The 26,148-nt window shown below is 50.0% G+C and overlaps 8 protein-coding genes across 8 annotated transcripts; 3 read left to right on the top strand and 5 right to left on the bottom strand.

The window, feature by feature from the left end:
- Positions 1–687: 687 nt before the first annotated feature.
- Positions 688–5,393, top strand: CONPUDRAFT_150544 (WD40 repeat-like protein; the record flags this gene model as incomplete). Its single annotated transcript, XM_007766956.1, has 6 exons — positions 688–1,611; positions 1,667–1,698; positions 1,750–2,577; positions 4,690–5,151; positions 5,209–5,275; positions 5,343–5,393. The coding sequence occupies 6 exons, from the start codon at positions 688–690 to the stop codon at positions 5,391–5,393; spliced, it is 2,364 nt and encodes a 787-aa protein (XP_007765146.1).
- Positions 5,394–8,113: 2,720 nt separating this feature from the next.
- CONPUDRAFT_80205 (uncharacterized protein) lies at positions 8,114–9,180 on the bottom strand. The gene is made up of 3 exons (XM_007766154.1): positions 8,964–9,180; positions 8,351–8,899; positions 8,114–8,294 (listed from the first exon to the last, which is right to left on the bottom strand). Exons 1-2 carry the CDS (start codon positions 9,013–9,015, stop codon positions 8,469–8,471), a joined length of 483 nt encoding a protein of 160 aa, XP_007764344.1. The 5' UTR covers positions 9,016–9,180; the 3' UTR covers positions 8,114–8,294; positions 8,351–8,468.
- Positions 9,181–9,423: 243 nt separating this feature from the next.
- On the top strand, positions 9,424–10,689 carry CONPUDRAFT_162874 (uncharacterized protein). Its single transcript, XM_007766955.1, has 3 exons — positions 9,424–10,261; positions 10,319–10,385; positions 10,436–10,689. Exons 1-3 carry the CDS (start codon positions 9,921–9,923, stop codon positions 10,676–10,678), a joined length of 651 nt encoding a protein of 216 aa, XP_007765145.1. The 5' UTR covers positions 9,424–9,920; the 3' UTR covers positions 10,679–10,689.
- Positions 10,690–12,317: 1,628 nt separating this feature from the next.
- Positions 12,318–13,652, bottom strand: CONPUDRAFT_48267 (GroES-like protein; the record flags this gene model as incomplete). The annotated part of the gene is made up of 4 exons (XM_007765879.1): positions 12,318–12,437; positions 12,507–12,901; positions 12,960–13,137; positions 13,203–13,652. The coding sequence occupies 4 exons, from the start codon at positions 13,650–13,652 to the stop codon at positions 12,318–12,320; spliced, it is 1,143 nt and encodes a 380-aa protein (XP_007764069.1).
- Positions 13,653–14,197: 545 nt separating this feature from the next.
- CONPUDRAFT_142189 (uncharacterized protein) lies at positions 14,198–15,634 on the top strand (the record flags this gene model as incomplete). The annotated part of the gene is made up of 1 exon (XM_007766954.1): positions 14,198–15,634. The coding sequence occupies exon 1, from the start codon at positions 14,513–14,515 to the stop codon at positions 15,632–15,634; it is 1,122 nt and encodes a 373-aa protein (XP_007765144.1). The 5' UTR covers positions 14,198–14,512.
- A 2,651-nt stretch (positions 15,635–18,285) lies between these two features.
- On the bottom strand, positions 18,286–19,407 carry CONPUDRAFT_70481 (uncharacterized protein; the record flags this gene model as incomplete). The annotated part of the gene is made up of 1 exon (XM_007766026.1): positions 18,286–19,407. The coding sequence occupies one exon, from the start codon at positions 19,405–19,407 to the stop codon at positions 18,286–18,288; it is 1,122 nt and encodes a 373-aa protein (XP_007764216.1).
- A 2,574-nt stretch (positions 19,408–21,981) lies between these two features.
- Positions 21,982–23,639, bottom strand: CONPUDRAFT_70480 (uncharacterized protein; the record flags this gene model as incomplete). The annotated part of the gene is made up of 2 exons (XM_007766025.1): positions 21,982–23,382; positions 23,601–23,639. 2 exons carry the CDS (start codon positions 23,637–23,639, stop codon positions 21,982–21,984), a joined length of 1,440 nt encoding a protein of 479 aa, XP_007764215.1.
- A 602-nt stretch (positions 23,640–24,241) lies between these two features.
- CONPUDRAFT_150537 (uncharacterized protein) lies at positions 24,242–25,517 on the bottom strand (the record flags this gene model as incomplete). Its single annotated transcript, XM_007766953.1, has 2 exons — positions 24,242–25,302; positions 25,361–25,517. The coding sequence occupies 2 exons, from the start codon at positions 25,515–25,517 to the stop codon at positions 24,242–24,244; spliced, it is 1,218 nt and encodes a 405-aa protein (XP_007765143.1).
- Positions 25,518–26,148: the final 631 nt, after the last annotated feature.

Genomic DNA, 26,148 nt, shown 5'->3' with positions numbered 1-26,148 from the left:
GGACGTGGGCTTCAACTTGACAGAATACGTCAATTCAAATGGATTCCCCAAGATACTTAAGCCATGCTGGTGCTACCATGCTAGGGAACTTGCTGTGCGCCGCGCCCAACATCGGCATACCAGTGTGCCGAAGCGGTGCGCGACCACCACATCAGATGATCGATGATTGACGCCACAGCATAGCCTTGCAAAATTCATTCCTGAAAAGACGTTCCTGAAAGACAGTCCACACGCACCTGAGACGAGGCCGCAATGCCGCTACTAGTGTCATTGGATCCTTCCTCTTCCACTGACGTCAACTGTACGTGTTTTGGATGTTACTGTGAGACGCAGGTGGGCTCGAAACAAGACCATCGTTGTGAGAACTTCAGCTTGGGCGAGGCTCAGAATCTAAATATTCACTACCGCAACAGAACGCAACGCTTGCTCGAGAGTCAAAATACTCGTGAGAAACCCGACTGCGGGCCATGTTCCCAGAGTGCTACTGCCACACAGATCAATCCCAGACGTTCTTAAACCCCATCGTTTTCTTCTGCTTCCTGTGTAGGTCTTAGGGCACTTGCAAGCAAGCAATTGAATGCGTCGACCTGAGGCCATCAAAGCGCCTCACATTGCACTTGTAGGTCCCACTATATCTTACCCTAGACCTTCCGTTTGACATTACCAACCTCACTTTGCTAGCAGATCATGGACGTCAAACAAGGAACGGCATTCTATGGGCCTAAATTTGACTCAGCTGTGACCTCAGTGTCGTACTCTCCCAACGGCAAGTGCATAGCATCGGCTTCTAAGGACGGTATCTGCCTATGGAGTCCGGAATCCGGTCGTCAGCTCGGGAAATCTTTGGATGGACACACTGACTGGATTCAAGATATCGCATTTTCTCCAGATGGACGGCACCTTGTCAGTGGATCCAATGATACAACAGTATGTGTGTGGGACTTGGTCACATACGAGCTAGCGCTTGATCCATTGGAAGGCCACACATGTTCAGTTTGGGCAGTGGGATACTCACCAAATGGTACCCTCATCGCCAGTGGTGGAAGAGATGGCACTACTCGGCTGTGGACTTCGGATGGCGGCAAGACAATTGCAATACTGGAGCACTCGAGTGGGGTACGGCAGCTTTCCTTCTCTCCAAACGGCAGTAATTTGGCGACCGGCTGCCTCGATGGCTTGATTTATACCTGGGACGTTAGCAGAAGGAAGCATTTCTTGAAACCCATTACCGCCCATAAGGCTGCCATTTCTACAGTGTCGTACTCTCCTGACGGAAGATTCGTGGCTACTGGTGGACAAGACTGGACCGTCAGGGTGTGGAGCGCTGAAACCGGCCTTCCCATCACGAGGACGATGCGAGGACACAGACTTGATATCTTGGGCATTTCATTTACTCCAGACAGCCGAAAGCTTGTCAGTGCGTCATTTGATTGTTCTATCCGTGTATGGGATTTGTCTACGCAAGATTCTATTGTGTGGCCGTTGCATGCCAATCCTACCTCGGTGCACATTGCATGCTCGCAGGATGGTCAATATGTTGTCGTTGGGCTCCAGAAGACCAATGGCTTGACTATTTGGTGTATCAAGTCTGGAAGCGTCATTCTTCCCGAGGTGAGTTGTTGAGTTATATTTGACGACAATATTTTCACTCAATGTCATATCTCAGTGCCGCTTGAATCAAGGTGTAGAACACGGGATGTAAGTTAACGTTGCTTATGCAGTAACAGGAACCACTCTAATATATTCTAGCATGTCCACCATCTTCTACCCGGAGGCATTGGTATGGCATCCTGATGGCAAGCACGTTGCAAGCGGAGGCCACGACCGCGTTATTCGCGTGTGGGACACAGAGACAGGGGAAGAATCCTCAAATGCCTTCATATATCATCGTCATTCTATCTACTCCCTTGACATCTCTTTTGATGACTCAATGATAGTTAGCGGATCAGATGACGGTCAAATTCATCTGTGGAACACAAATACCAAGGAAATCATCAAGCGTGCTTTTGATGGTCACGCCGATCGAATTACATCAATCAAATTCTCCGCCGATGCCTCACGTGTTGTGAGTGGAAGCTACGACCACACCATACGTGTCTGGGACACCCATTCCGCCAGGGTGCTTCAGGTTATAGACGGACATGAAAACATGGTCAATAGTCTCAGTATATCATACGATGGAACACAGCTAGCCAGCGTCTCAAAAGACAAGACCGCGCGAGTTTGGGACATGCAAAATTACACTCAGCTTGCAAGCTTCACCCACGATACTGAAGTGGCATCTGTCTGTTTCTCACCCGACGACCACTACCTGCTCACAGGCTCTCACAGTGGTCATGCGCACCTGTGGCACGTCCAAAATGGAGAAGAGACGTTGGAGGTCATGCACAATCCCAAGAGCGCTGTACACAGTGTTTGCTTTGCTCCCGATGGTTCTACATTTGCCACAGCCGCCACAGGGCACAACAGTGTTTACATATGGGATATCAGTAACGGACACCATCTTCGTTCACTGCCGCATGACAGTGGTATTATCAGTGCTATCTTCTCCCCGGAGGGGTCTCGCATCGCCACTGGGTCCGATACTGCATATGTAAGGATCTGGGAGGTAGAGTCAGGGGATCTGCTACTGGGTCAGGTGAGTACCGTATGTGCCATTTCAACAATTATCTTGGTAACGTTGGCAAACTTAGCCGATGAATCAAGAAAACAAGGATCAGGACAACTTGGTAAGTCTATTAGTTACGAATTCATTCCATTTACTAATCTGTATTACTTTGATCTTCTGAAGCAAACCCCTGCATTAGATAATTTCATGGACAGATCGGAGAGCATTCTAAACGTGCGTCATTGATTGATTAAACCCGTACAACTTACAGAGAATCTTGGCAGCTCCCCGCTACTTTGAATGGAAAAGGAAAAGTGTTCTTTTCCATGTTATCATCAGCGCCCGAGAATAGGGTGAAAGGTGAGAACAACGCATATACTTCGCTGGTGAAGCGGCCCGCGAGAAGTAGCTCGCATCCGAATGTCAGATTGAAGAAGCTGTTCAGTAAAGTAGTGATCAGACGCGAAGCTAGAGAAAAACTTTCAGACTCTGGTGGTAATGAGACAGCAAGGGCGACTCAACCGAAGCTACGCCGTATTATGAACATCACAGCTCTTGCCAAAGACAAACCGGTACGTCCGCACTGTCGTTATGTCATACGGGTTTCAAATTTGAACATTTATCTCTTCCTCAAGCGCATACTTGCGGCAGGAGATCATCCGCTCAGGCGATGGAACAAACGCTCCGTTGAGCCAGATACAGACGATGATACATCCTCTGATGGTTCTTTAGATGGCGACACTGAATTGAATGCAGTTCCTAGGTTTTGTATTTGCTGCCCAATCTGTGTGCGTCGTCACTTCTAGGTAGAGTTGATGTATCAAAATGAGTGATATGTTGAAATTAGTGTTTGACATCGCTCGCATCATGACATGTTGTTTTTATTACTGTTTCGGAGTTTGTACTACGTATATAAGCCTGTCGTAGATAGTCAGAATATTCACACGATTGACCTTTGGGCACCTTCCCCTTGCCCGGGACAAACGTGCCGTGCGTTGTCACGAGCCCCAGCGACCTCGAATTTCTACATGATATACACTGTGTTGAGACCTTCGTGATAGCACTATCGTACTTCATCAATGAATGGAGGTCGAGCGAGAGTTGCCCTTACAAGACATCTGCAAACCGCTCGAGACAAGTTGATTCGTACTGATTATTCGACCCCCTTAAGACGGCAAACTGACTCACCCTCATACACTTCCTTAAGCGCATGTTCGGAGATGAACCCAGTCGACGAAAATGTGTCCCTGGGTACGCGTTGGCTGATGATGATATTTCGTTGGACAATTCGGACGAAAGTGGTGGCGAAAGGGAGGAGCACCATGTGGAAGAAACCCGTACACGATTTGGCCTCTGTTTGCTCCTTCGATGTCACTCTCGGAGCATTGACGTTGGAGTACTGTTAGTTAATGTAATTTTCGTTGAGATCTCATATCTTTTTACTGACCCGTTGAAGGAATAAACCCCAGCGCAACATAAATACATGCACCCACCTGCACAAACAGACTGTGGGCCAATGCGGTCCTCATGGAACTCTGCATCCAATATGATATCGTACAACCGGCGGAGATCACACGTGCGCCGTTAACTGACCTGCCTGAGAGCGCGGTTGTCATCTTATCTGATACCGCTCCCGATTTATTGTCCAATTGGTACTATGATGGGAAGACTGCAGCCAATAAGCGTGAAGTGGCGTCCTGTGGTTGTCATCTTATCTGATAAGCGAGCGCCAGCATGTTTCATTTTATGTATCGGAGGAGAAACAGCCAATAGAGGTCCGTGTAGAGATCAAACACGAGGAGTTTTTAGACACGGGTGTGACTCCACCATAGGTCCTGACGTCCGAAACAGTCTAACGGGTCACTGCGCCGGCAAAGGTTGGAATACATTGAGACGGGAAACGGGGTATTTGTTCGGCCGATCGTGATACGTCAACGAAGCTGTTTGGGGGAATTGAGAAACTGGCAAAGAGTTATAAACACGCACCCTTGAGCACGATGCCCTTCCTAAGCACTTGTCACCCATAGACCAGACCAAGCACACATCCTGGTCATTTACCCACCTCACTGCCCTCGTCCTAGCATGATCCTGTCGCAACGCAACGACTCTGAGACTACCCTCGCCACGCCTCCCCCGCTCGCGTCAACTATACTTGACTTCGACCACGACGACGTCTTCAATGTGTCGGTCTACTTCCGCTGCAGCTGCCCCAGCGCCGCGAGCCCACTCTACACCATCAAGACATCCGGGCCCTTGACCGTCGTTCGGCGGCACAATGTCCCTATTGCCGCTATTGAGCGCAGTAGTATCGCGCCAGACTGCATCACCCTTTGGCCGTCCACGCATTCGACCCCGGGTATGTACGTCGATGCCAGCCTTTCCGGAACTGAAGGGGATGTTAGTAGCCATCATGACATACCCAATGATGAGGCGGACATGTTGTATACCCTCGAGGAATGTGGGATCATGACATGTCCTCGACGTGCCAACGGAAGAAGGACGGAATTGAATGAATGGTTGAGCTCCCCTGAGGCATCAACATAGTGAGTTTCAAGGGCTCGTTGGATAGTCCTTGAACAACTAAGTGCATACTTTTGCAGTCCGGTACGGGTACAAGTCGCAGATACGGTGTACGAGTGGGGAGAGGACCCGGCCGGGGAGCTGATTGTAAGTGGTACGAGCCTTCGACACGTTAACCAGTAGCTGACGTACGTTCTTAGCTTTACGACGTCAGCTTACATCCACATATGCCTCTTGCGTTGTTCCACCCCTCCAAGAAAGGTGACGGATCGCTGCAAAGCACTCACTTGACCATACATACGAGGTCAAATGACTTGAGGGACGCTGCACTCGTTTCCTTCGTTGCGCTTGAGCAAAGGAGGCGAGTGGTGCGGGGGAATGGAGCGCGTTGACATTTAAGATTTATGGTCTGGTGCTCGCTCGGCGGGCAGTATCCGACTGGGAAGATGCATGTTGTCCGAGTCGTCGTAGGCAAGGGCAGGCAGAGGCAAACAGGGGCAAACTCGGAGAAAGCGGATCGGAGTTTTCGGCCTGTCAATATTGCACACATCCCATCGCAGCGCTCTCGTTTCGCCTTCATCTCTACAATTCTGTATATCCACCGTCGATTCTTCGTTCGTGCTCTCTCAGGCTCTCGCCACATAAACCATGAGGAAATTTGGGACCAATTTGATAGAATGCGAATGAAAACGCTCAACTTGCTCTACCGTTCAATGGAGTTGCAGGGTGTCGTCAGAATGCTACTGTTATGAAGATCTCCGCTTGTATGTCGTTCTTTCGCCGTCTGCTTTCGGGAAAAGCGTTTCGGACGAAGATGTGAATCATATAGACCAGTAGCTCTTGCGCAGACTTTCTAAGGATATCTCATTTCTTCATGGCTTCCAGCGTTGTAACTGTCCTCCTCATCCTTCTTCAGATGAGATAAAGTCATAAAATAGGGCGGCCAGGGGTTTCTCGGTCCCTCCAGCCATTTCTCCAGCCTCATTCTTCTCCTCTCCCAGCCCCTATGGCTCTTTAGCACCCTCTATAATTGTAGCTGCATCCGAGACCGGCCTTCCCTCCTTACCACCACCTTTTTCATATTATATTGCCATCTCCAGCAATATATCGTGCCTTTTGACTTCAGCCATGATGAGGCTACAGTGTAAAGTAACCATGGCTCCGTCACTTTGTGCTGTGACCTTTGTCATTACTGAGTACGCCTGGTTTTCTGGCCTTGATTTGTGGACTGCCGCTGTCGTATTCTTCATGACATCTATTAAAAGGTCAAACCCGAGCGAGGCGTTCATACCTCAGGGAGTGCGGCCGTTCGGGCCAACGAGCGTAAGCTGCGAGTCAAGTGTAGTCAAGTGCAGGAAAGGTAAACATCGGGAAGTAGGATCAAAGTAGGAATCAAGGAAAATATATTGGCACGCAGAATGATCCTTTTGTATATACTACAGCACTCGCAGTGCCAATTCCCTTCGGTGCGGATCATCTTCACTGACCACGGCCATACCGTCACAGCATGATTATTACATGACGGGTAGCTTTCGCAGTTTTCACGTGTTTGTTATTTACACTCACGTCTTGGTTTATCCGACTTATGGATGCTTGATCGTCCCTTATGTGAATAATACTCATCTGTGACGAAGTGATTTCAGTTTTTGAGGGTAGGGTAAGCACGAGAGAGTCTGCTTTCTTTACGTGATGCATGCATATTAGAGCCACATTGAAACAGGACGGATTTTGGGCTAAGAAAGCGAATTTTCAAGGCTCTTTGGACATCGCGAACGGTATCAACGAGGTGCTAGAACTGACTGGTCATCTACAAGGAGCGCTCACTCCTCCAATAATCCTGAGAATGGTTCCGGCGCCAGGCCGTCCGACCTCGCTCTCCAAATCACATCAGTCCCGGCCACGTCCCGAGATGAACCATAGCCCTTGACATCCAAGACGGATGTCTCAGCGCTTTTTAGTATCAGTATCCTTACATTCCACTCTTCTCTGTGTTCGAGGCAGCCGTATATGTGGGATGTAGTGGTCGTTCTTTATGTCTTCCGAGAAGTCAATGTTAAGCGACGCATAGGTATCTGTCTTAACGGTCAAGTAACCCAACTTCAGGCAACGATGGAAGCAGTATTGAATCCATCATTTCACCGGTTTACAATCGGCGGAGACCAAGACATGCTTGCCATTGTGAAACCATGAACATACAATAGGTATTGGTCTGACATACAAAGCACAGCAAGCGACGAGCACGAAGCACGAAGTCAGAGGTGCTCCCACACATGCCATGCAGACTTGGTTCCCCAGCACCTACCGGTCCCGGAACGCTGTTAAGTTTAGCAAATGTGTACCAGGCACCCGTAACACCTTAAATTCTCTAGAAGCCCGTGACATATTCTGGCAATGTTCCGTCAGAACACTTTCTGATAACATTCACTGCTCCGGGAAAGCACAGCCTGACTATTGACTGATCGGGATGTAATGGAGGGATCCAGAAATAGGGAGAACAAGTACCATATCAGTAATTGAGACGACAACGGACAAGCGTGTCGGGGTCAAAGTTATAGTTGATCAGAAGCAAGGGTTAACTTAACGCGGCGCACAGCTATACAGCATTTTCCGTGTGGCTTTGGTGGCACCTCGGCAGCCACCTAGATCTCCTATTCGGAAGGTGCCGGCCGGTCGGAGCTTGGAATCGCCACTACCGCTCGCGTGTCCATGTCATTTCGTTCAATCTCGTTCAATCCACTCTTCAGCCCTTTTCAGCCCTTTTCACACAACTTGACTTCACTCCGCTCTTTCAAGCAACGCTTTCAAGAAACGGCATATACAGAGTGAAGCTGATCATATGTCGACATACTGTCAAACTCAGCGTCTCTCTGTGTCTCACGCGCCAGAAAAGCCATCCATCCTACCCGAGTTGATGGCTATCTCCGACCACATCAGCTCGCTCTTCCCTCCATGGCCCCGCATTTTCGCTTTCTGAGACATTAACACCGCCGAAACGAACACCGCATCAACCATATCCTCTGCAGCTGACGTGAGGGCGAGGTACGCTCCGTACACGACGCGCTGGCCGTCAACGACCCGACTGAGAGATCCTTGGAACCAAGCTATCGGGGCGGTATCGGGTGCCTTGGCTTCGTAGAGCTGCATAATTTGTTGAATCGCGTAAATCGTACGTTCAGCAGAGGTCAGTGAGGAGACATAATCTCAACTTAATGCTACGCACAGCGATCTGCCCGACGATACTCTCGCGCCATTCGTACTTCTTGCCGCCTTCTTCCATCACGACTGGGCTATTGAGCCGTCTCCTCAGCCAAAGGCGGATGCTGATTGACGAGAAAAATACTCACAATGGGGCAAGTGGGTTCATCGGCCCCTTCAACCATTTCGCGAGCCTCATCTTTCTGCCTCCGCTCCGCTTTGGCTCTTCAGCCCCCTCTCGCACCGTAGCCGCGTCAACATCGGACTTTTCTCTGCCGTCGTCGTCTTCGCCGAACCAGCATGTGATCTCATCTGGCAAAATGTCGCGCCTATCTACTTCAGCGATGAGGACACCGTTGCGCCAAACGGACGTCGCTCCGTCGCCCTTGGCGGTGAGTTTTGTCTTCACGGCGTAGATCGGGTCCTCCGGCTTTGCATCGCGAAATGAGGCCGTCGAATTTTTCATATCGTCCTTGGCGAAGTCGATTACGACAGAAGCTGTGGCGCCTTCCGGTGCACCGCCGTTCGGGTCCACGAGCGTCAGTTGAGAGTTAAATGGGTGAAGGGTAGTCATCGGTGAGTGGTATTAAATGCGGAGTCGAGGTAAGCGGTTTTTGATGCGGGGTACCTTCTTTTGTAGGCGACAGGGGAGGCAGTGCTACCAATCTGCAGCGATAGTCGCTGTCATGCATCTCAGTATCTTCCCCTAACCAACGACCCGTGTATTGTTCATTCTACTCTCGTCGGTATACCGGATCCCAGTGGGGAAACGCCATGCCTGACTTCGATGTCGGAGGCGATGTTTCTCGTCGAGATGTCTAACCAAGTCCCCCAGTAATTCATCCGGCGATCAACCCCCCACTTCGTGAACGAATTCATCCCCTTCACAAACTGACTACTGCTTCCTCCTCGGTGTAATTTGCCCGTAGCTCTATCGCATTGAGTGCACCTATCTCAATATGCATGTTTCGAGGGATGATACTTCTCAGATTGACTTTGACTAAGGCCTCAGTTATCTAGCTACACCTATGTACTCGCATCTACCCCACACCGTTCGTCAGGCTCAATGACGAAACCGGCGTCTTTAATCATTGCCGAACCGAGATATTAGATACGCGCACAGCCTCATCCCTTCCAGAAGACCATCCTTGCCGTTTCCGCTGTCGTTTCTTCCGTCAGACTTTTCTATCCTTCAACAGACGACGACTGATACCCTGATCTAGATAAATCAGAACTGTGTCGCGACATGCACTGCGGATCTTCTTAGTGACCATCAGGTACAATATCTTTCTCAAACACGGTTCAGGAGAATGCGCTTCAAGAATGGTATGCGCCACTGGTCATTCCAGCTCGGGAGGTACGGGACCACATTGCCAATGCTTGTAAGCTGCACAGCTTTACAGCGTGTTTCTTGTTCCTTGCGTGTGGAATATTTTGCTGTGGGTGTCGCCGTTGGCTTTCTAACAAAGACGAATGTTGCAGGGCGCTGCGGTGGCGCGGACCTTAAGCAGTATTTAACGCTGTAGAAATTACATTCGATGCCACCATCCTTCCGATCCATCTTCACATTTCTGTTACTCCTTTACCTCGGATTTACATGGACACCCAGACCACCCTGGTCGATACTCCAGCTGATGTCCCTGCCAATGTGCAGACCGTGCTCAACTTTTCCGATGCCATCACCATGCTCTCTTCCGCGGACTTGTACGACGCTTCCAACGGCAAGGTTGCCTACTCCGTCGATAATCACAAATCGTTCGCATCATCCAAGACTGTCATCAAAGACGTCAGAGGCGGCAAAGACGAAATCATGGCCACCATCTCCAAGAACGACGTGCTCCCAGACAGTGTTGCTTTTCCTGCACGCGAAGGCGTGAGGGGCAAAGAAGTGAAAGTCAAGGTAGAGAAGTGGATGTGGGCGCCGAAGCATAGGGATTTGTGCGTTTCTCTTTCTCTCGTCATGAGTTTACGGAATTAACCTATCGTGCCTGGCAGCCCTATGTCCTTCGAAGTCAATGGTCAAGAGTACCAATGGATCGTCGGCGCGGGCAGGACTCTTCAGGTACGTTTGACAACCTTCAAATATTTCAATCACTGGCTAAGTGTCCGCAGCTCGTCGATCCTAAACAAGCCGACGCACCTTTGGCATGGCATGAGCCCAGCCCCAACGGGCCCAAGAAAGGCGGGCGTCTTTTGCTCACTCCCGCCGCAGAGACTGACCTGATGCACAACGCTGTCATTGTCTCATGCGTTATGGCTCTTCAGCGTTGGGCTGCTAGCATACGCTTCGCGCAGTTCGGTACTGCCGTAGCAGCGGAACAGATGTATTCGACTACATTCGGAAGGGATGCATGAGTAGTATTCTCCGCACTAGTACACTTATCAATGAATCCATTGGTAGAGCTTCTTCGGTGGCTGTAGGCTTCGTACTCTGAGCCTTGAGCGCTTCAAATCTATCATGCGTTGATGCATCACTGTATACGCGTGAAGAGTTGCGTAGCAAGTACAGACATATCAGGGGAAAACAGCATCGCAAGGTCAAGGGATACATAAGCAACCCGTTGTATACTTCGTCCAAGTCAATTGCCTGCCATTCTCGTGTACAGCGCGCTTACACCGCGTCGTGAAAAGGATAGATTTGCGACTCCATGTCAAACTCTTAGTTTTTCTTCGCGATTGACTTAGCACGAAAAGGCACGGCCTCCTCGGAGCAAAAAATCAATACATCACATGCACTAGTGACCTCGTGGACTTGCAGGTGGGAAAACTCCACTTTATTCTCTCTGAGGAATGCTCATATACATCACAAGGGCAGTTCACTTATCGGACATTGTACACCGATACAGATATTGCTTCCTTAGCTGCTATGCATGATTAGGATAGCGGGGTGGTCACATCAGGTATACACGCCGCCTTTTAATAGTCTCGCATCAAGATCGTGATACACATCAAGCTGGACGATCTGGTAGGCGTGCAGAGAGCACAAGGCTATGCAAGGATGCGATGGCGAGCTTCTTCGGTACCATAGTGGTGCCCGAGGGTGTCAATGCCACCCACAGCAATATTTACCTCTCTCTTCGCTTCACTCAAGTCGATTTTGGTCTTTTTACACGCACTACTATGGACATACAGACGACGCTTATCGACTCGCCGACGGCTTCTGGCATACCGTTTGGCGTATGCACCATCCTGGAGTTCTCGAATCGTATCACGATGTTGTCTTCGGCAGAACTTCATGATGTTAAAACAGGAAAGTTGGGGTACTCCATCGACACAAACCGGTCCTTCTCCTCCACCAAATCCGTTATCAGGAACAGAAGGACGAACAGAGATAACGTCATCGCGATAATCGTCAAAAGTGATGTGCTACCAGACCATATAGTGTTTTCAGCGAAGGGAGAAAAGGAAGACAAGGAGAGGAAAGTCAAGGTGAAGAAGTGGCTGAAATATTCAGCTGGGAAAGACTTGTAATTGATTTAAACATGTTTTATCTCTTCGTCCACTGACCAGATACTCACAGTCCAATTTCCTTCAAAGTGGACGGGGTACTGCACCAATGGATCCTTGAGGGCGGGAAATCACTCAAAGTATAGTACCGCGTCAGAAGATATCTCTGCTTTACGCCCTGAGCTTTCTTCCATCAGATGATCGACCCTCGGTTTCCCTTCTCACCCATAGCGTGGCATGAGTCCACAGCCAAGAGCACGAAAGAAGGCGGGCGCCTTTTCCTTACACCGTTCGCAGAAAAAGAAAACCTACATGATGCCGTTATAGTCTCGTGCATCATAGCATTGCAGCGCCGCGCTGCAAGTATACGTACTGCAGAATATAGCACCATGACGTTTTGAAGGTTCGTGTACAAAATAACAGACACAGCGTGTAATTTATCCAATGAGCTGAGGAATGGTATATTGACATACAAGCCGGGTAAAATTCGTAGCAAATGTAAATCCTATATCTTGTTCAGGTTGAAGGGAGTCCGCCCATCGAGTGTTCAAGGTGTCTCTTGCGGGCGAGCAACGAGCTTCGTCCCACTAACCTTGTTAGCCTTCATACGTTCTAGTCCTCCGGTAATGCCCTCGAGACCATTAGGAAGCACCTCCACCCTGTTAGGCTGCAACCATACGACAGATAGCATCAGAGAATGAACGATGAAGACATAGTGAGGGGGCTGGGCACGTACCGTAAGCTTCTCCTCAGCGAGCCACGTCGCGTAATGTCCCCACGCCGCCTTGCTGAACTTCTGGTTCTGGGGCAAGTGCGGAATGCCCGCTACTCGGATCACCTTCCTCTTATCGCCCTCTTCGGGCGTGACCTTCGGATCAAGCGTCGTGATCAACTTGCCTTCCTGCGCGAGGAGCGACCACCCGAGCTCCTGAGTATCGGGGAGGGAGACCGCATCGTATACGACGCTGATCGGGTCTTGGGTGATGCCGCCGACGGCAGCACGGATGTCGTCCTGCGAGAAGTTACGGTCGATGACGTGCGTCGCGCCGATGTCCTTCAGATAAGCCTCGTGCGTGATTGAGGAGGTTGCGATGATTGTAGAGAAACCAGCAAGTTTGGCGACTTGTGTGACTAAAGGTGTGATATAGTAAGACTGAGTGCGGTGCCTCCGGTGAAAAGACACACTAACCGTAAAGCCCTACGGACGATGATCCGCCGAGGACAAGAATAGTCTGCCCATTGTACTTGCCCGCTTCGTTCCAGGGCGCCACGAGGCCGCCGAACTCTGGGCTAAAAAGGCCGATGACCGCCGTGTCGATACCCAGTGGAATGGAAGCCGCCTCATCGTCAGACACCGAAGAGGGAACCTGTGAACAGGGATAATCAATCCTCCCATTTCGCATCATATCCTTATTGGGACAGCTTCACGCACCTTCGCGGTGAAGTTCGCAACGGCGAGGGTATACTGTTGGAAGCCAGCATGCTCGTTGTCATACCGCGTGTGCGTGATACTAATTTGTGCTGCCTGATCAGCGTGAGCGCATGTGACGTTAAGTTGGACGTACACTCTGTCGCCCTTAGCGAAGCCCTTCACACCTCTCCCGACCTCCTCAACAACGCCGGCGACATCCATGCCCAAGATCGCAGGATATTTATCAACGAAGATACCTGCTTCCTGGACCTTCCAGTCGACCGGGTTGAGCGCAACAGCCGACAGCTTCAGCAACAACTCCCCAGAGCTAGGCTTGGGTATCTTGCTCTCCCCGACAGCGAACTCGCCCTGTTTAGCTTGAAGGAAGAGCGCCTTCTGCGTCGGTGCCGGAGAGCTCTTCTTGCGACGATCGAGAAGAGACTTCAACAGGTCTCTGACTTTGGATGCCATGACTCGAAGTGGGGTGGACGGCTACAAGGAGGAAGGAGGTGGAAGGCAGGAGGCAAGAGCAGGGAAGCTGCGGAACCAAAGCGCATGTTATTCCTGGTCCAGAATGTTGCAGAAGCTAGCGTGATGCTGACAGAGCATGGCGCATGCGCACGAGTGCTTCTTTCACGTTCACACTACAAAGATTGTTAGAACCCGGAGAGATGCGGACAACAGAGTAGGATGGATGTCGGCGAAGTTGGCGTCCAAGAAGCCTCTTGTGTTCATAATCGACGTCGTTCTCAAGCAAAATCGACTCTTGTTATCCGTAGAAACCATCGCGAAGAGGTGAAAGTGGGTGAAAGAGGTTTTGGTCACGACGGCGCCCTGCGTGGATCAACTGGTCGGGACTTGCCGGCGGAGCTTCACTTCGGCACAGCCATTTCAACTCATCGCGCGATACACCTGTCGCTCACCGGGAAGGTCTCAAGTTTCGTGGTCACTGCAAGATCCAACGGGAGCAGGAAACTGAATTGTCGAGCTTCGATGAGGGGTGGAACATCTACTAGACGGTGCCAGCAAGAGAGCAACATTACTCATGGTTGCTGATATCATACGTGGTGCTCACTGATGTATTATCGTTGACAGCGCAAATCGCCGGAGGCGCTATAAAAGCCACTCAAGGACAAAACCCCTCTTTACCCGTCGTGCCTTACCTCTCATCTCGTGGGGTTTTCATTTGCTCCATTCTGCACATCTTGGCTCCTCTAGAGCTCTTATTTTAAGGAATCACACGCCAGGTGAGCTTGGCATCGACCTGAGCGAAGACTGACTTTCGATATGCTTGGCCTCGACATTAGGTGCTACTGGTACCGAGCGAAATCATGTCTCCGACACACTCCAAGATAGCAAATTCTACCCACCATCCTCACTCTATCTTATCCCTGGCGCCAGAGACGATGCTTGGGATATTTGGCTTCTTGTACCATGATGCAAAAACCTCAGCCTGTGATGACCCTTCTGCTGGGTTCCCATTCTCCCCTGCCCACGTCTGTCGCTACTGGCTTGACATTTTGTCTCTCAAACCGAGCTACTGGTCCACCATCATCGTCCCTCTCCACCTTCCATTGGTTCCTTCCATTCTGTCCATCTATTCTGATGTCCTTGGTCAACAAAGCACCATAAGCGAGTGTCGCATTTACTGCAATAGCTCTCCTTGTCTCCCTTCCAGCACAGAAAACTCTCGCATCAATGCTGCAATGCGCGCCTTAGCACCACACCTCCACAAATGCGAGACCATTTCCATTTGCCCTCGATACTGTTCGTCGACCGTCCTTGCTTCGCGCTATCTCAACGGTCTTGATACCGAGCGCCTCGTCTACTTTTCTCTGTTCTGTTCCGAGACGGATACCACTGAAGATGCTCATTTTACATCATTCACTTGCACCAGACTCCTTTGGCTCTATATGGATGCCAAGACTCTAATAAGCTTTGCTTGGAGCGAGGGCTCAAAGTGCGGTGAGGACTTTGATGGGAGACTGCGCGTTTATGTAAAACTGTACTGCCCGAGCAATGGTCCTTCGTATCTGGCGCCTTCGGCACTCATCACGGCTCTTGTCACGCTAACCAAAAGGAGTGAATGTATCGATTGCCTTAACATTGATGGTGTCTCGTTCGACAAGGAGTCTGTGCATCCTCCTGCACTCCAAGACGATATCAATGTCATCACTGTCGAGTTGACCGACTTGCATGGGGCCATCCTCCGCGAATTCTTCTTACGCTTTGAAGGCGGAGATGGTCGGATTGTGCAGGCAACACGCTGCACATTTGATTCTCCCATCATAATGCAGGACGTCCCTATACTCTACCTGGAGGGTATGGATGACGGCGCTGCCGTCTTGTGTGCTTTAAGGCACTGGGATGGGACAAGTCTCGAGATCAAGAACTGCCCAGGATTCACCGATGCCGCGTTGAACATGTTGACGAGCGAAGATTTGTGTTCGTAAATGTACGATTTTGAGATCATCAACTGTCCTATCTCCGTGGACGCCCTATGCTCTTTTGTGGACAGCAGGAACGACGGTGAATATCAACTCGAGGAGTTGAAGGTCTTGGGAGGATCACCGTTAGACGATGAGGACAGAAAGTGGTTTGAGGATAACTTTGATGGCTTTTTCAGCTGGAATAAGGATAACTAGATTGGGTTCATGCTGCGATGGGAAAGGTAAGTAACGAACTTTGAGCTGGCAGCGTTCTATTCAGTGGGGCTGATTATCTCCCGCAGCACAGTTTCCTTGAAGTTTTGTTGCTAGTTCATTGCATCATCTCCTTGTTATCTCCCGCGCGTGTCTGTCCTCAGGCATGTCTCAAATTCGGGGTCAAGAATCACATCTATAATTTACATCTCTGTATTGAATGATTACGCACCGCAAATACCATGACCACGAAAATCATCACGCATGTTGCTCATTCATGCCTCGTTCAACAATCTCTCATCCTAGAACAGCTCATCTCAGTAAAACCCCGATTTAGCCAGCTAAACACTCACAAAGCTAGCAAAAATGTCGGTCGCGGAGAACCTTACCATTCCACTTCAACACCTCCGACCCTAAGCCCCTGAACCAGTCCTCCCCCTCTTTGTTAAGCGGTGGGCCCCATAATACATGTAGCTCAACAATCTCCGACATGCCGTTTGCCTGTTTAGCTGAGAAGAAGCGACGTAGACCATGTAGAAATTCGAGGTCGCTGGGGCTCGCGACGACGCACAGCGCGTTTGTCCCGGGCAAGGGGAGGGTGCCCGAAGGGCAATCGCGTGAAGATTACAGTTGACTACGACAGGATTATATACGTAGATAAAACTCGGAAACAGTAATATAAATTGCCACGTCATGATATGAGCAATATCGAACACTAATTCCAACATTCTAGTTGGTAGTCGTCCCATAGATTGGTAGCGCTCAATATAGAGTCACCGCCGTTGAATTCCTATAAGCAGAGGGTGTTGGTGTTTCGAAATTTGACTGAGCGATCGAAGAAACATCGAGGAAGCGCAACGGTCCACTCGGGGGCAGATTCGCGAGGTGGATTAAAGCAAGCGAGAAGGCCGCCTAGGAAAGGTTCTACGACGTCTGTGAGGCAGAAATAGCATATGTCATGCGTTAATTCGGGATAGCAAGCCTGGTCTTCGGCATCGAAGGCGATGTCTTCGATATCGAGCCACCAAAGCTCGCCGCTGCAAGCCTTGGTGAAGCGTGAGATGGCGTCGAGAAGTATGGAGGGAGATAAGTCGGGAGGACCATCCAAGGGGCGATACTTCGTGATGTACAAGGCTGGTGGTGTCCGGCAGCGCCCCAGCTTATACCATCCACAGGTCCCTTTGCTGTTGACAAGATTGATCAGAGTTTTGGGGTCCATGCTTAGGTGTACAAGTTTGGGACAGTCAAGCAACGAGAAAACGGATTCTTCGGTGGTATATGTGACGGAGGAAACTAGCATGAATTTCTCTAGAACTGGAAGGGTGAGGCCGCCGAGAAGACCAGAGACATAGATGATGTACGAGCGATATAAAACGTTAATCGAGATTGTCTCGCACGCGCGTAAGAAGGGGCTCAGGAGACCCATCCGACTCATCAGTGCGTGAAGCCTTGTTTTCTCCGTCCGGGGATCCAAGGGCATGGCACCACAGGAGGCGATACACAGATCTAAAAACCCTTGCCGTCTCAGTAAATCCAGGTTTGTTGTCCATACCGCAGGGGGGATGTGAAAGTCAAGCGGAATGACAGCGGACGTTCAGTACTTCGGCTTCAGGACCGTTACATTGAGCCATTGGCAGCAGGTACTACTGCCAACAGAGAAAGGGAAGATGACAGAGGGGTTGTACTCGGGTGCGCAGTTGGCCTTGAGGGCACGATGCATATCCGAGAACAAGTAATCGAATACCTGCAGCAGGATTTCTGAGGCTAGAGATAAGGTGGGTGGAACGCGAGACACCATGATGATGTGGTTCTGGTCGGTGAGTGACTGGGGCTATGTGAATCAGCGTCCTTGCATCTCTCTAAATCAATATTCACGCACCTGGGATATCTGATCTGGTTTCTGAACCTGTGGACTTGGGGAGGGGAGCGAGAGAGAAGAGGTTAGGCAAAGGTTAGGGCGCGTAAAAGTAGGCACAATCTGAAAAGGTGCACTCTAGCTCAAGTTGAAACCGATCACCGTTTTGAAACGCGGAGAGATATGACGGGCGTTCCTGGTAAACAGAAGTGCCACAATACCCCGATCAAGGCGCACGATCGTGGAAATTATACAAGCGGCACATTCTTTATATTTTGTGATCTGGGTCGTTCACTAGATGAAGGCAGCCATAGCAAGTGTTTACAGCACCATATAGTTGCGTAGAGGTCATCGCTCCAGACAACTAACCGCTGGCAAGCCACGCGGGGTTCGCAAAACAAGTAACATCGCATGCGTGTCCTACGACGAACTCAAGGAGAGATGAATCGAGATGCATTGGGGAGGAGGCGAACAAGGAAGTTCGAAAAGTACGAGATGTATATCGGCATGCGATATGTGTTACAATTATGTCCTAGGAAGATACGTCAAGATCCAAAGGTTGTAAACGTAGAGACGACATCGACCCCTGATACCAACTCCGGTACATCTACTTGAGCACTTCGTCATTCCACGTCAGCTCGACTGGAACCTTCTCTTTGAACCACACCCTGTCCGCATCGTTCAGACTCGGTGCACCCCAGACATGTAGCTCTTCAAAGAAATCACTGGGCCTCCTGGAGGACACGAACCTACGGACGCCTGCGACTGAGATCGGACAGTTGGTGAAGGTGAAGGTGGAGACGTAGCCGCAATGATAGTCGCGAACCATCACGTCCAAAACATCGTCGGTAAACCCCGGGCAATCAGTTATATCGACAGTGAGACCATTCCAGAGCTCAAGCACGCGCAGAATGGTAGCACTGTCGTCAATCTCGGTCAACACGAGGTCGGCCATGAACCGCGCACCACTAGGGAGATCAAGACGGCAATGGGTAAGTGAGAGCATTCCCTGGTCACCTTCGGCCCAAGGGGGATCAAAGTAGCCAAAAAACGCGCGGAGAAAGCTGGCATCCATGTCAACGAAGCTCACGTCGTTGACCGTCCTGACATATTCGGGTTCATTATCGTCCAGCCTGTCAAATAAAACATCTTCGACTGCAAGATCAGACAGGCACCCATAGGTGTCGGTGAAGCGGACAATAGCAGAGATAAGCTCGGGTTCTGTCAGGTTAGGCGACTTGTCTTCGGGGTGATAGGATGTGACGGAGAGATTTCGCCCGAACTTGATCTCAACGCCTGTTTCGCCCCGGGCTTCCGCAAATGCGACAAATGTTTTAGCATCCACAGAAAGTGCTGTAAGCCTCGGAGATATGAAAGAGGTGAAAGCAGCATCCTTAGCCGAATCGGTAATGTAGGACAGCAAGGAAAGCTTGACAAGATTGCGAGCAACAAGATTATTGAGGAAGTAACTGACCGCCACGATGGTAGAGCGATACCAGACATCAATGGAGATGATCTTACATTTATGAAAGTGGGGAGCGAGAAGTCGCATCAGCAAACTATAATAAGTGTTCTCCAATGAGGCGTCGATGTCAGCCCTATCAGAAGAAACAAGGTGCAGCTTAATGGTTTCTAGCCGCTCGAACACATCCAGGCAGATCTTGATGACAGACCACTCAAGCGTGGAGTCCAGCATAATGACGACAGATTTCCAATATGTCGTCTTCATGGCCAAGATGTCCCGCCATTGACGGCAGACAGTAGCAGTGGCAAAAGGGAAGAAAGCAAAGGAGTGTATTCTCTGCTATCACGCGTTTCGTGCACTTTTTCTTCTATGTGCAAGTGATCGAAGATATTGAGCATAGTCTCTGTGGGGAGAGACCAGATGGAGGGAGAGGGAAGGGAAGGTGCTTGGTCGGCTAGCATATTGTAGCTCGTTTGATGTCAGCCAGCCCGAGCGAGCTGCGTGAGAATGGACGAGATCAGCCAATAGGGAAGACTTGAGATTGGATATCATACATACATCAGAGCTTTCTAGCAATGCCTTGGGGCGAGGTAGATGACGGATGCGCTGACAACACCGGATCGTGAATGGGGAGAGAAAAAGAACAGCTCAGAACAAACAATACGTAAACAAAACACGTGCATGTGGGCAGTTGCGTCAAATGGAACGTGCACATTACTCCCACGTTCGAATGTTCATGCATTCTTTAGTACTGTAGCTACACGACCTTAAGTTTGTCACGCATCACACCTGGCGGATCTAGCGAACTTACAACACGGTCTGTCACTCGTCGCAGGGGTCTTGGAACCTCGATGCGTGACAAAACGAAGAAAGCAGGTTTGAGTCTGATTTATCAATACATCATACTTGTAAGTGATAAACCAACGTGCCATGGGCATTTCATAGCCTGGAAGCGACTTTCATGTGCCTGCGCTGAACGACCATGTTCACCTGGGTATGTATTTTTGTGCTTTCCTGGATTCATTAAATCTGAGCCGTTCAATGAGTCAGGTGAAAGAAAGCGGTACAGTAGGGCCGTTCACTCCCAAGACCGGGTCATTTATCCCGTCGTTTATTAATGGTGGCAAATTACTGGGCACGCCACGAAATCCCTGAGGCCTGAGTACTAGTTAACCTGCAACTGACGTTAATGTTGTTGAAGGCGGAGAATATTAATGACCGCTTCTTATAAACCGTCGGAGTGACAATCTTACAAACAGGGTTAACTTCAATCTAATGGCTGATTCCGTGGCTCCAGCTCAAGCCTAAGTTTTGTGTAGTTGAAGATCATTCGATAGTGTCACGCTGGTCAGGTAAAACACCTTAAGTTCAAGATCACGCGTTCACCGGACTTTTGAACTACTGTCTTTTTTGAACTTGATTTTCGTCACACGTCACGTAAATTTCTGTTGAACTTAAGGTCGTGTAGCTACAGTATGTGCCGCCCGTGCCCAAGCAATCGAGACGCATGTCTCGATTAGCACTAGGTAAGTTGAGGTAGGGCGCTTCAAACTCGAGATATGCATACATTCATGTTGTGACGAGGCCAAATACAGAAAAAAAGCATCGCTATCCAGCTCCAACTCTTGCGATACTGCCTCACTGACCCAATCACTGTCCTCTTGCGATGGGCAGTACGTATGGCCAACGTATGGCAGGCCACGCAAAGACATCCGGTCCTTCAAAGCATCGAGGTCCCGTTTTTCACGTTATCTTTTTACTACCCAGCTAAACATCGGCTGTCTGAGTGACCGTTTGCCCGCTTCTCATAGTGACGCGACGGTGGTAATCTCGCGCAGAATTGTGAGGCTGCTGCATCGTAGCAAATACCATAACATCGATACAAACCAGTGAACTGAGGGACATGGCAAGTCTACGGAGTTTTCCTGTGTCAAGATTCGAGGTACATCGCAAACACGGTCGGGAGGATCAGAAAATCGAGAGGGACGATGGTGGAGGCCAGGTACTTGGGCTTTATGGTCATAACATGAAGCCGGCGATGGAAAGAGCTCCGGAATGCATATAGGAAAACAATAGAGGCGCCGTATTCTGGCTCCCAAGCGGTGATGGTAAGCTTCATATCTGAGAACAAGTAGCTGGATATCTGCAGCGTGGTTTCTGAGGCTCTGAGAGACAAGGGTCACAAGTTAGGTGGGACGGGATACGTCGTGACCATTCTGATAGAGGAGCAACTATTAAATGCTATGTGTATCAGCGGCCTTCGTCTCTGAGAAATCAATGACCGGACACCTGTTTGATATTTGATTTGGCGTCTGAACCTGCGGATTGGGGGAGGGAGAGGAGGAGGAGAAAAGGAGAAGTTGCATGCAAACTCGCTCCCGTTCCAAGGCGCTCAAACATAGGCACATTATGACTAGCAGGTGTATTCAACTGGAGCTGAAGCTGGTCGCCGTGTTGGCGAGCGGAGAGATATGATGGGTGTTACTGGCACTGCAGAAACATAGCGGCCATCCGATCAATGGGTATAATCGAGCAAGTTTACAAAACGCAACACAATCCTTTGCTTGTAGGAAGAGAACAAAGCTTTATGGCATCGAAGCCACGCAGAGCTCGTCCACAAAGACACGGAGACGTAGCAGCCAAACTGGTTACACGTGGCTCATTGACAAACTTTTCATGTTCAAGGGGAAATGAAGATGATACATGGCGATGATGCAAGCGATGAACGAGAAATGGGTCGACAAGTCTAAGATAACCGAAGAGTGATATGTATAGTGTTTCATGTCCTATAAACATATTCTGGCATCAGTTGGCAGGAATAGGACGCAAATGCACGCACTAGTTATCATCAAGGAACTCGTCCATCAAGCCCTCGCCTTTAAGGACTTCCCCGTTCCATGTTAAATCATCTGGAACTCTATCTCTGAACCAATACTTGTCCTCGTCGGTCATATCTGGTGCCCCCATGACATGTAGCTCCTCAAAGTTACCACCGGGTCTCATAGAGGATACGAACCTACGAGCACCCGAGACCGAGATCGAACAGTTCTTGAATATGAACATGGAGGCGCCACCACAAAGATATTCGCGGGCCATCACATCCAGAACATTGTCGGTAAACCCAGGGCAATCATAGATTTGAACGGAGAGGCCACTCCAGTGCTTGAGCAGGTGCAGGATGGTGGCGCTGTCGTCTATTTCTGTCAGATAGATATCGGCGATGAAACGGATGAAAACCGGAGACACAATGTGGCAGCGGGCGAGCGACAAGGTGCTCTCTCGCCCTTGGGAGTAGGAAGCGGGGATGAAGTGGCTAAGAAATTCGCGTAAAAATCTTCCGTCCACAGCGGCGAAGCTTACGTCGTCGACCATCTCGATAACTCCGGGCTGCCTAGTTTCGTGCGGGTTGAATATAACGTCTCTGACGTAAAGTTGACACACGAGCCCATAGGTCTTGGTGAAACGAACAATAGCAGAGATAAGCTGAGACCGCTCCAAGTGGGGAGATTTATCCTTAGGATGATAGGAGGTGACATGGAGATACCGCACATACTTGATCCTGACGCCCGTTTCTTTTCGCTTTCCAGCTTTCGAAAACGCGAGGAAAGTTTTGGCATCCATGGATAGTGTACGAAGCTTTGGAGAGATAAAGTTCGTGAAGAGCGCCTCGTTGGTCGAATCAGTGACTTCGGACTCCAGTGATAATTCGACGAGATTGCGAGCGTCGAGACTGTCCAGAATCCGAGTAGCTGCCACGATGGTAGAGCGATACCGAACATCAACGGAGATGACCTCGCATTTAGACAAGTGGGGAGCAAGAAGTCGTATTAGCGAACTACAACGAGCGTTCTCTGTCGAAACGCTGATATCGACCCTATCGCCGTAGACAAGGTACAACTTGATGGTCTTCAGCTGCTTGAATGCGTCCAGACAGACCCTCAGGACAGACGCGTCGGGACAGAGTTCCAGCATAATGGCCACGCAGTCCCAATACACAGCCTTCAGACCCAAGATGTCCCGCCACCGATGGCAAACAGTAGCGACACCGAAAGGGAAGAAAGCAGAACGGGCGGAAACCTTGCCATCGCGCTCTGGGAGCAGTTTTTCTTCTGTATGAAGGTAATCGAACACGTTGAGCATGGTCTCTGTAGGGAGGGACTCGATAAAGGGCGAGCGAATGGAAGGGGCCTGGTTGGGTAGCATGATGTAGCTCGATTGGTACCAGCCAGCTTGAGCGAGCTGCGTGAAGATGAACAAGGTTAGTCGATAGGGAGGACTTGATATTGGATGGCATACATACCGCAGATCTCTCTAGCAATGTCTTTGGGGTGAGGTAGATGGCGGATGCGTTTACGACGCGGGATAGTGAATGGAAAGAAAGTGAACAGGGACTCAGAACAAACAATGGGCAAGCAAAACGCGCGAGCGCCGCGCACGTCGCCTCGCAAATAACTCACACGTTCCCGCGCCTCCCGCCAAGCAACTGCGGCGCACATCTCGATTAACACAATTTAATGCGAACCAGCTCCTAATGTGCATTGCCCATCTGATTGGCCAATGCGCACATGAGTACATGTAAAGAAAGCAACGGTGGCCACGATGGAGGGAGAGCGAAGGGAAGGTGCTGAGACAACTAGCATGGCGAAGCTTGGCTGAGGCCCGCCGGATTGAGGAAGCTGTGTAAGTATCGATCAACATGTAAGACATTACATACACTGAATCTGAAGCTTTACATATATTGTGCCCTCTTTGAAACACCGCTGAGATGCGGTAGTTATCCGGATAACACATGGCAGGGGACTGTGGGACTCGGAGGAAAAAAGGAAAGGGGACACGGAACGAACGAAGCGTAAACAACGCATAAAATATGCAAATTTAGTTCAAATTGCTCTTCAAACATACAGCTAGCGTCGGGCACATCATATAGACTGTTTCCTGTGTACGCTTCCGTGCTACCAGAAACTCTACGTATCATTAGATATTTGACCTTTAGTCTCGATATTTACTAGCAAGTTTACTCGTTTTGATTTATCATCAGGTTGGACCGCCTCTTGAAAAGAGTCTCTCCATTCCACGTCACCTCCTCAAGTCACGCATCTCAAAACCACTGCTTCTCCTCTTCGCTCAGCACTGGCCCTCCCGATACGTGCAGCTCCTCAAATCTCCCCCCGTCTACCCTGGAAGACGCAAATGACTGCAAGGCGTCTACTGACAGGCCCGGACAGCCATGTATATCAAAACGCGAAGTGTTCGGACATAGATCTTCGTCGACAAGCGTCTCCAGGACGTCGTCATCTAGCCCCGAGCAATCATCCAGCCTCAGACTTGGCGTGAATCCGTCCCAACCCCTCAGCACGTTCAGGATTGAGTCGCTGTCGCCTATCTCCCTCAACATGATCTCGGGAGTGAGGCAGATTTCGACGGGGTAGAGAAGGGTGCAACGCGTGAGTGTGACGCTCCCAGCGTCCTCGGCCTCCCACGGAGGATCGAGAGCTGAGAAGAAGGGATGGAGAAATTCTGTATCTTGGTCGCTAATCTGAATATACGATATTATCCCCAAATCAGGGCCTGAATACCAAACACTGGTCTCGCCAAAGGTCACATTGTCGATGCAGAGCAAAAAGATTCCCTCGTGGCCGTGCATGAGCTGAGAGATAGCGGAAATGAGGGAGGACGGCGACAAGCGCGAGGTTCCGTTGTGCGGACAGTAGCGTGTGACGTGAATTTTGTCAAGCTCTTTCTCTGGGTTTGGAAGCTTCTTCAGACAACCCACGAGATTGACAAGTGTTTGGGCGTCTACAGAGAGGGAGGCGATGCTTGGACATTCGAGCGCCGTAAACCCTGCGTCTGCGATCGTGTCTGTAACGTAGGAAACCAGAGACAGTTCAAAGAGTTGCGGAAGGACAAGGGTGTCAAGACGTTTGGTAGCGACCAAGATGGACGAGTGATAGCGGGTATGGATAGAGATGGTTCTGCACCTCCGGAGATGGGCGCCTAGACAGTTCATCAAAATGTCAAAACGGGCATTTTCCTTGCAAGCTTCGACTGCTTCGCCCTTGTTGACATAGGCAATATGGACGTTGACCACCTTTTGCAGACTAACCACGTTCAAGTAGACTGTCATGACAGACTGAGGGATGGAGTAGTTAAGAGGGATGACTGCGTCATTCCAATAGCTCTGCTTGAGGGCGAGGGTGTCGAGCCAGGCGCGACAGACACAGGCGGTAGCAAAGGGGAAGAGGTTGAGGAGTATACGCCGTGGAGTTATAGGGCTTCTCTGCGTATGTGAACAAGAGGTCGAATATCTCGAGCATGGTCTCCGGTCCTAGGGACATGATGGAGAATGAGGGCGTGGAACAAGGATCGGTAGGCATGGCGGTCTTCATATACCGGGCTGCAAGAACCTGTTTCACGTTCAATCAGATCCACAAAGTCGTCGCCTTCAGTTTCTGAGGCTTACCAGCTGGAAAAGCAAATCCTGGCTGAACTTGGGTGCGGAAGACGCGAAGGAAAAGTTTGAGAAGGGTTACTGTTCACAAGCGCCTAGCCGCTCAAAAATTTGTGAGCCCTTGAACTCTGAGTATAGTATAAGCCTAACCAAAGGGAATCCGTGTGACGGGAAAAGGCGCTCGTGAATAGGGGCTAGATTTACCAATGAGCGGCGCCGCCAGCGTTCGCAAGCTGCTCAGGTATTGTTGTGCTGCCTTTACTACTTTGGTCGTACTTCTTGTTGAGCTATGTGGGGAGGAACATGGGGAAGTCGCTGTCTCCAGTCCATACCTTCAGTTCGTCTGCTTACCTGCTCACTAATGCCCATACGAGCACAGGCCGTTTGCCAAGGTATCCTGGAGTCCGGTGTTTGCGAGACTGGATATGCGAGTGGACGGTAATAATCATAGGCCTGACAGTGAAGTGTGGTGACATTGTAAACACAATATTGGTTTATTCGACCTGATAAGAAGCTGAGCATAAACAAAGCAGTTGCTCTGTGTAAATCGATTGAGC

This window comes from Coniophora puteana, assembly GCF_000271625.1.
Source record: "Coniophora puteana RWD-64-598 SS2 unplaced genomic scaffold CONPUscaffold_2, whole genome shotgun sequence".
NCBI lineage: Eukaryota > Fungi > Basidiomycota > Agaricomycetes > Boletales > Coniophoraceae > Coniophora > Coniophora puteana.
The sequence above is the reverse complement of the archived record's forward strand: the minus strand, read 5'-3'. Positions and strand labels throughout refer to the sequence as shown.

Coding starts and splice junctions, on each gene's coding strand:
- CONPUDRAFT_80205 (XM_007766154.1), bottom strand. CDS start 9,015: ATGCATGACAGCGACTATCGCTGCAGATTGGTAGCACTGCCTCCCCTG. Junction 8,900..8,963: donor AGCACTGCCTCCCCTGTCGC/CTACAAAAGAAG, acceptor AATACCACTCAC/CGATGACTACCCTTCACCCA.
- CONPUDRAFT_162874 (XM_007766955.1), top strand. CDS start 9,921: ATGGACACCCAGACCACCCTGGTCGATACTCCAGCTGATGTCCCTGCC. Junction 10,262..10,318: donor GCGCCGAAGCATAGGGATTT/GTGCGTTTCTCT, acceptor CGTGCCTGGCAG/CCCTATGTCCTTCGAAGTCA. Junction 10,386..10,435: donor GCGCGGGCAGGACTCTTCAG/GTACGTTTGACA, acceptor AAGTGTCCGCAG/CTCGTCGATCCTAAACAAGC.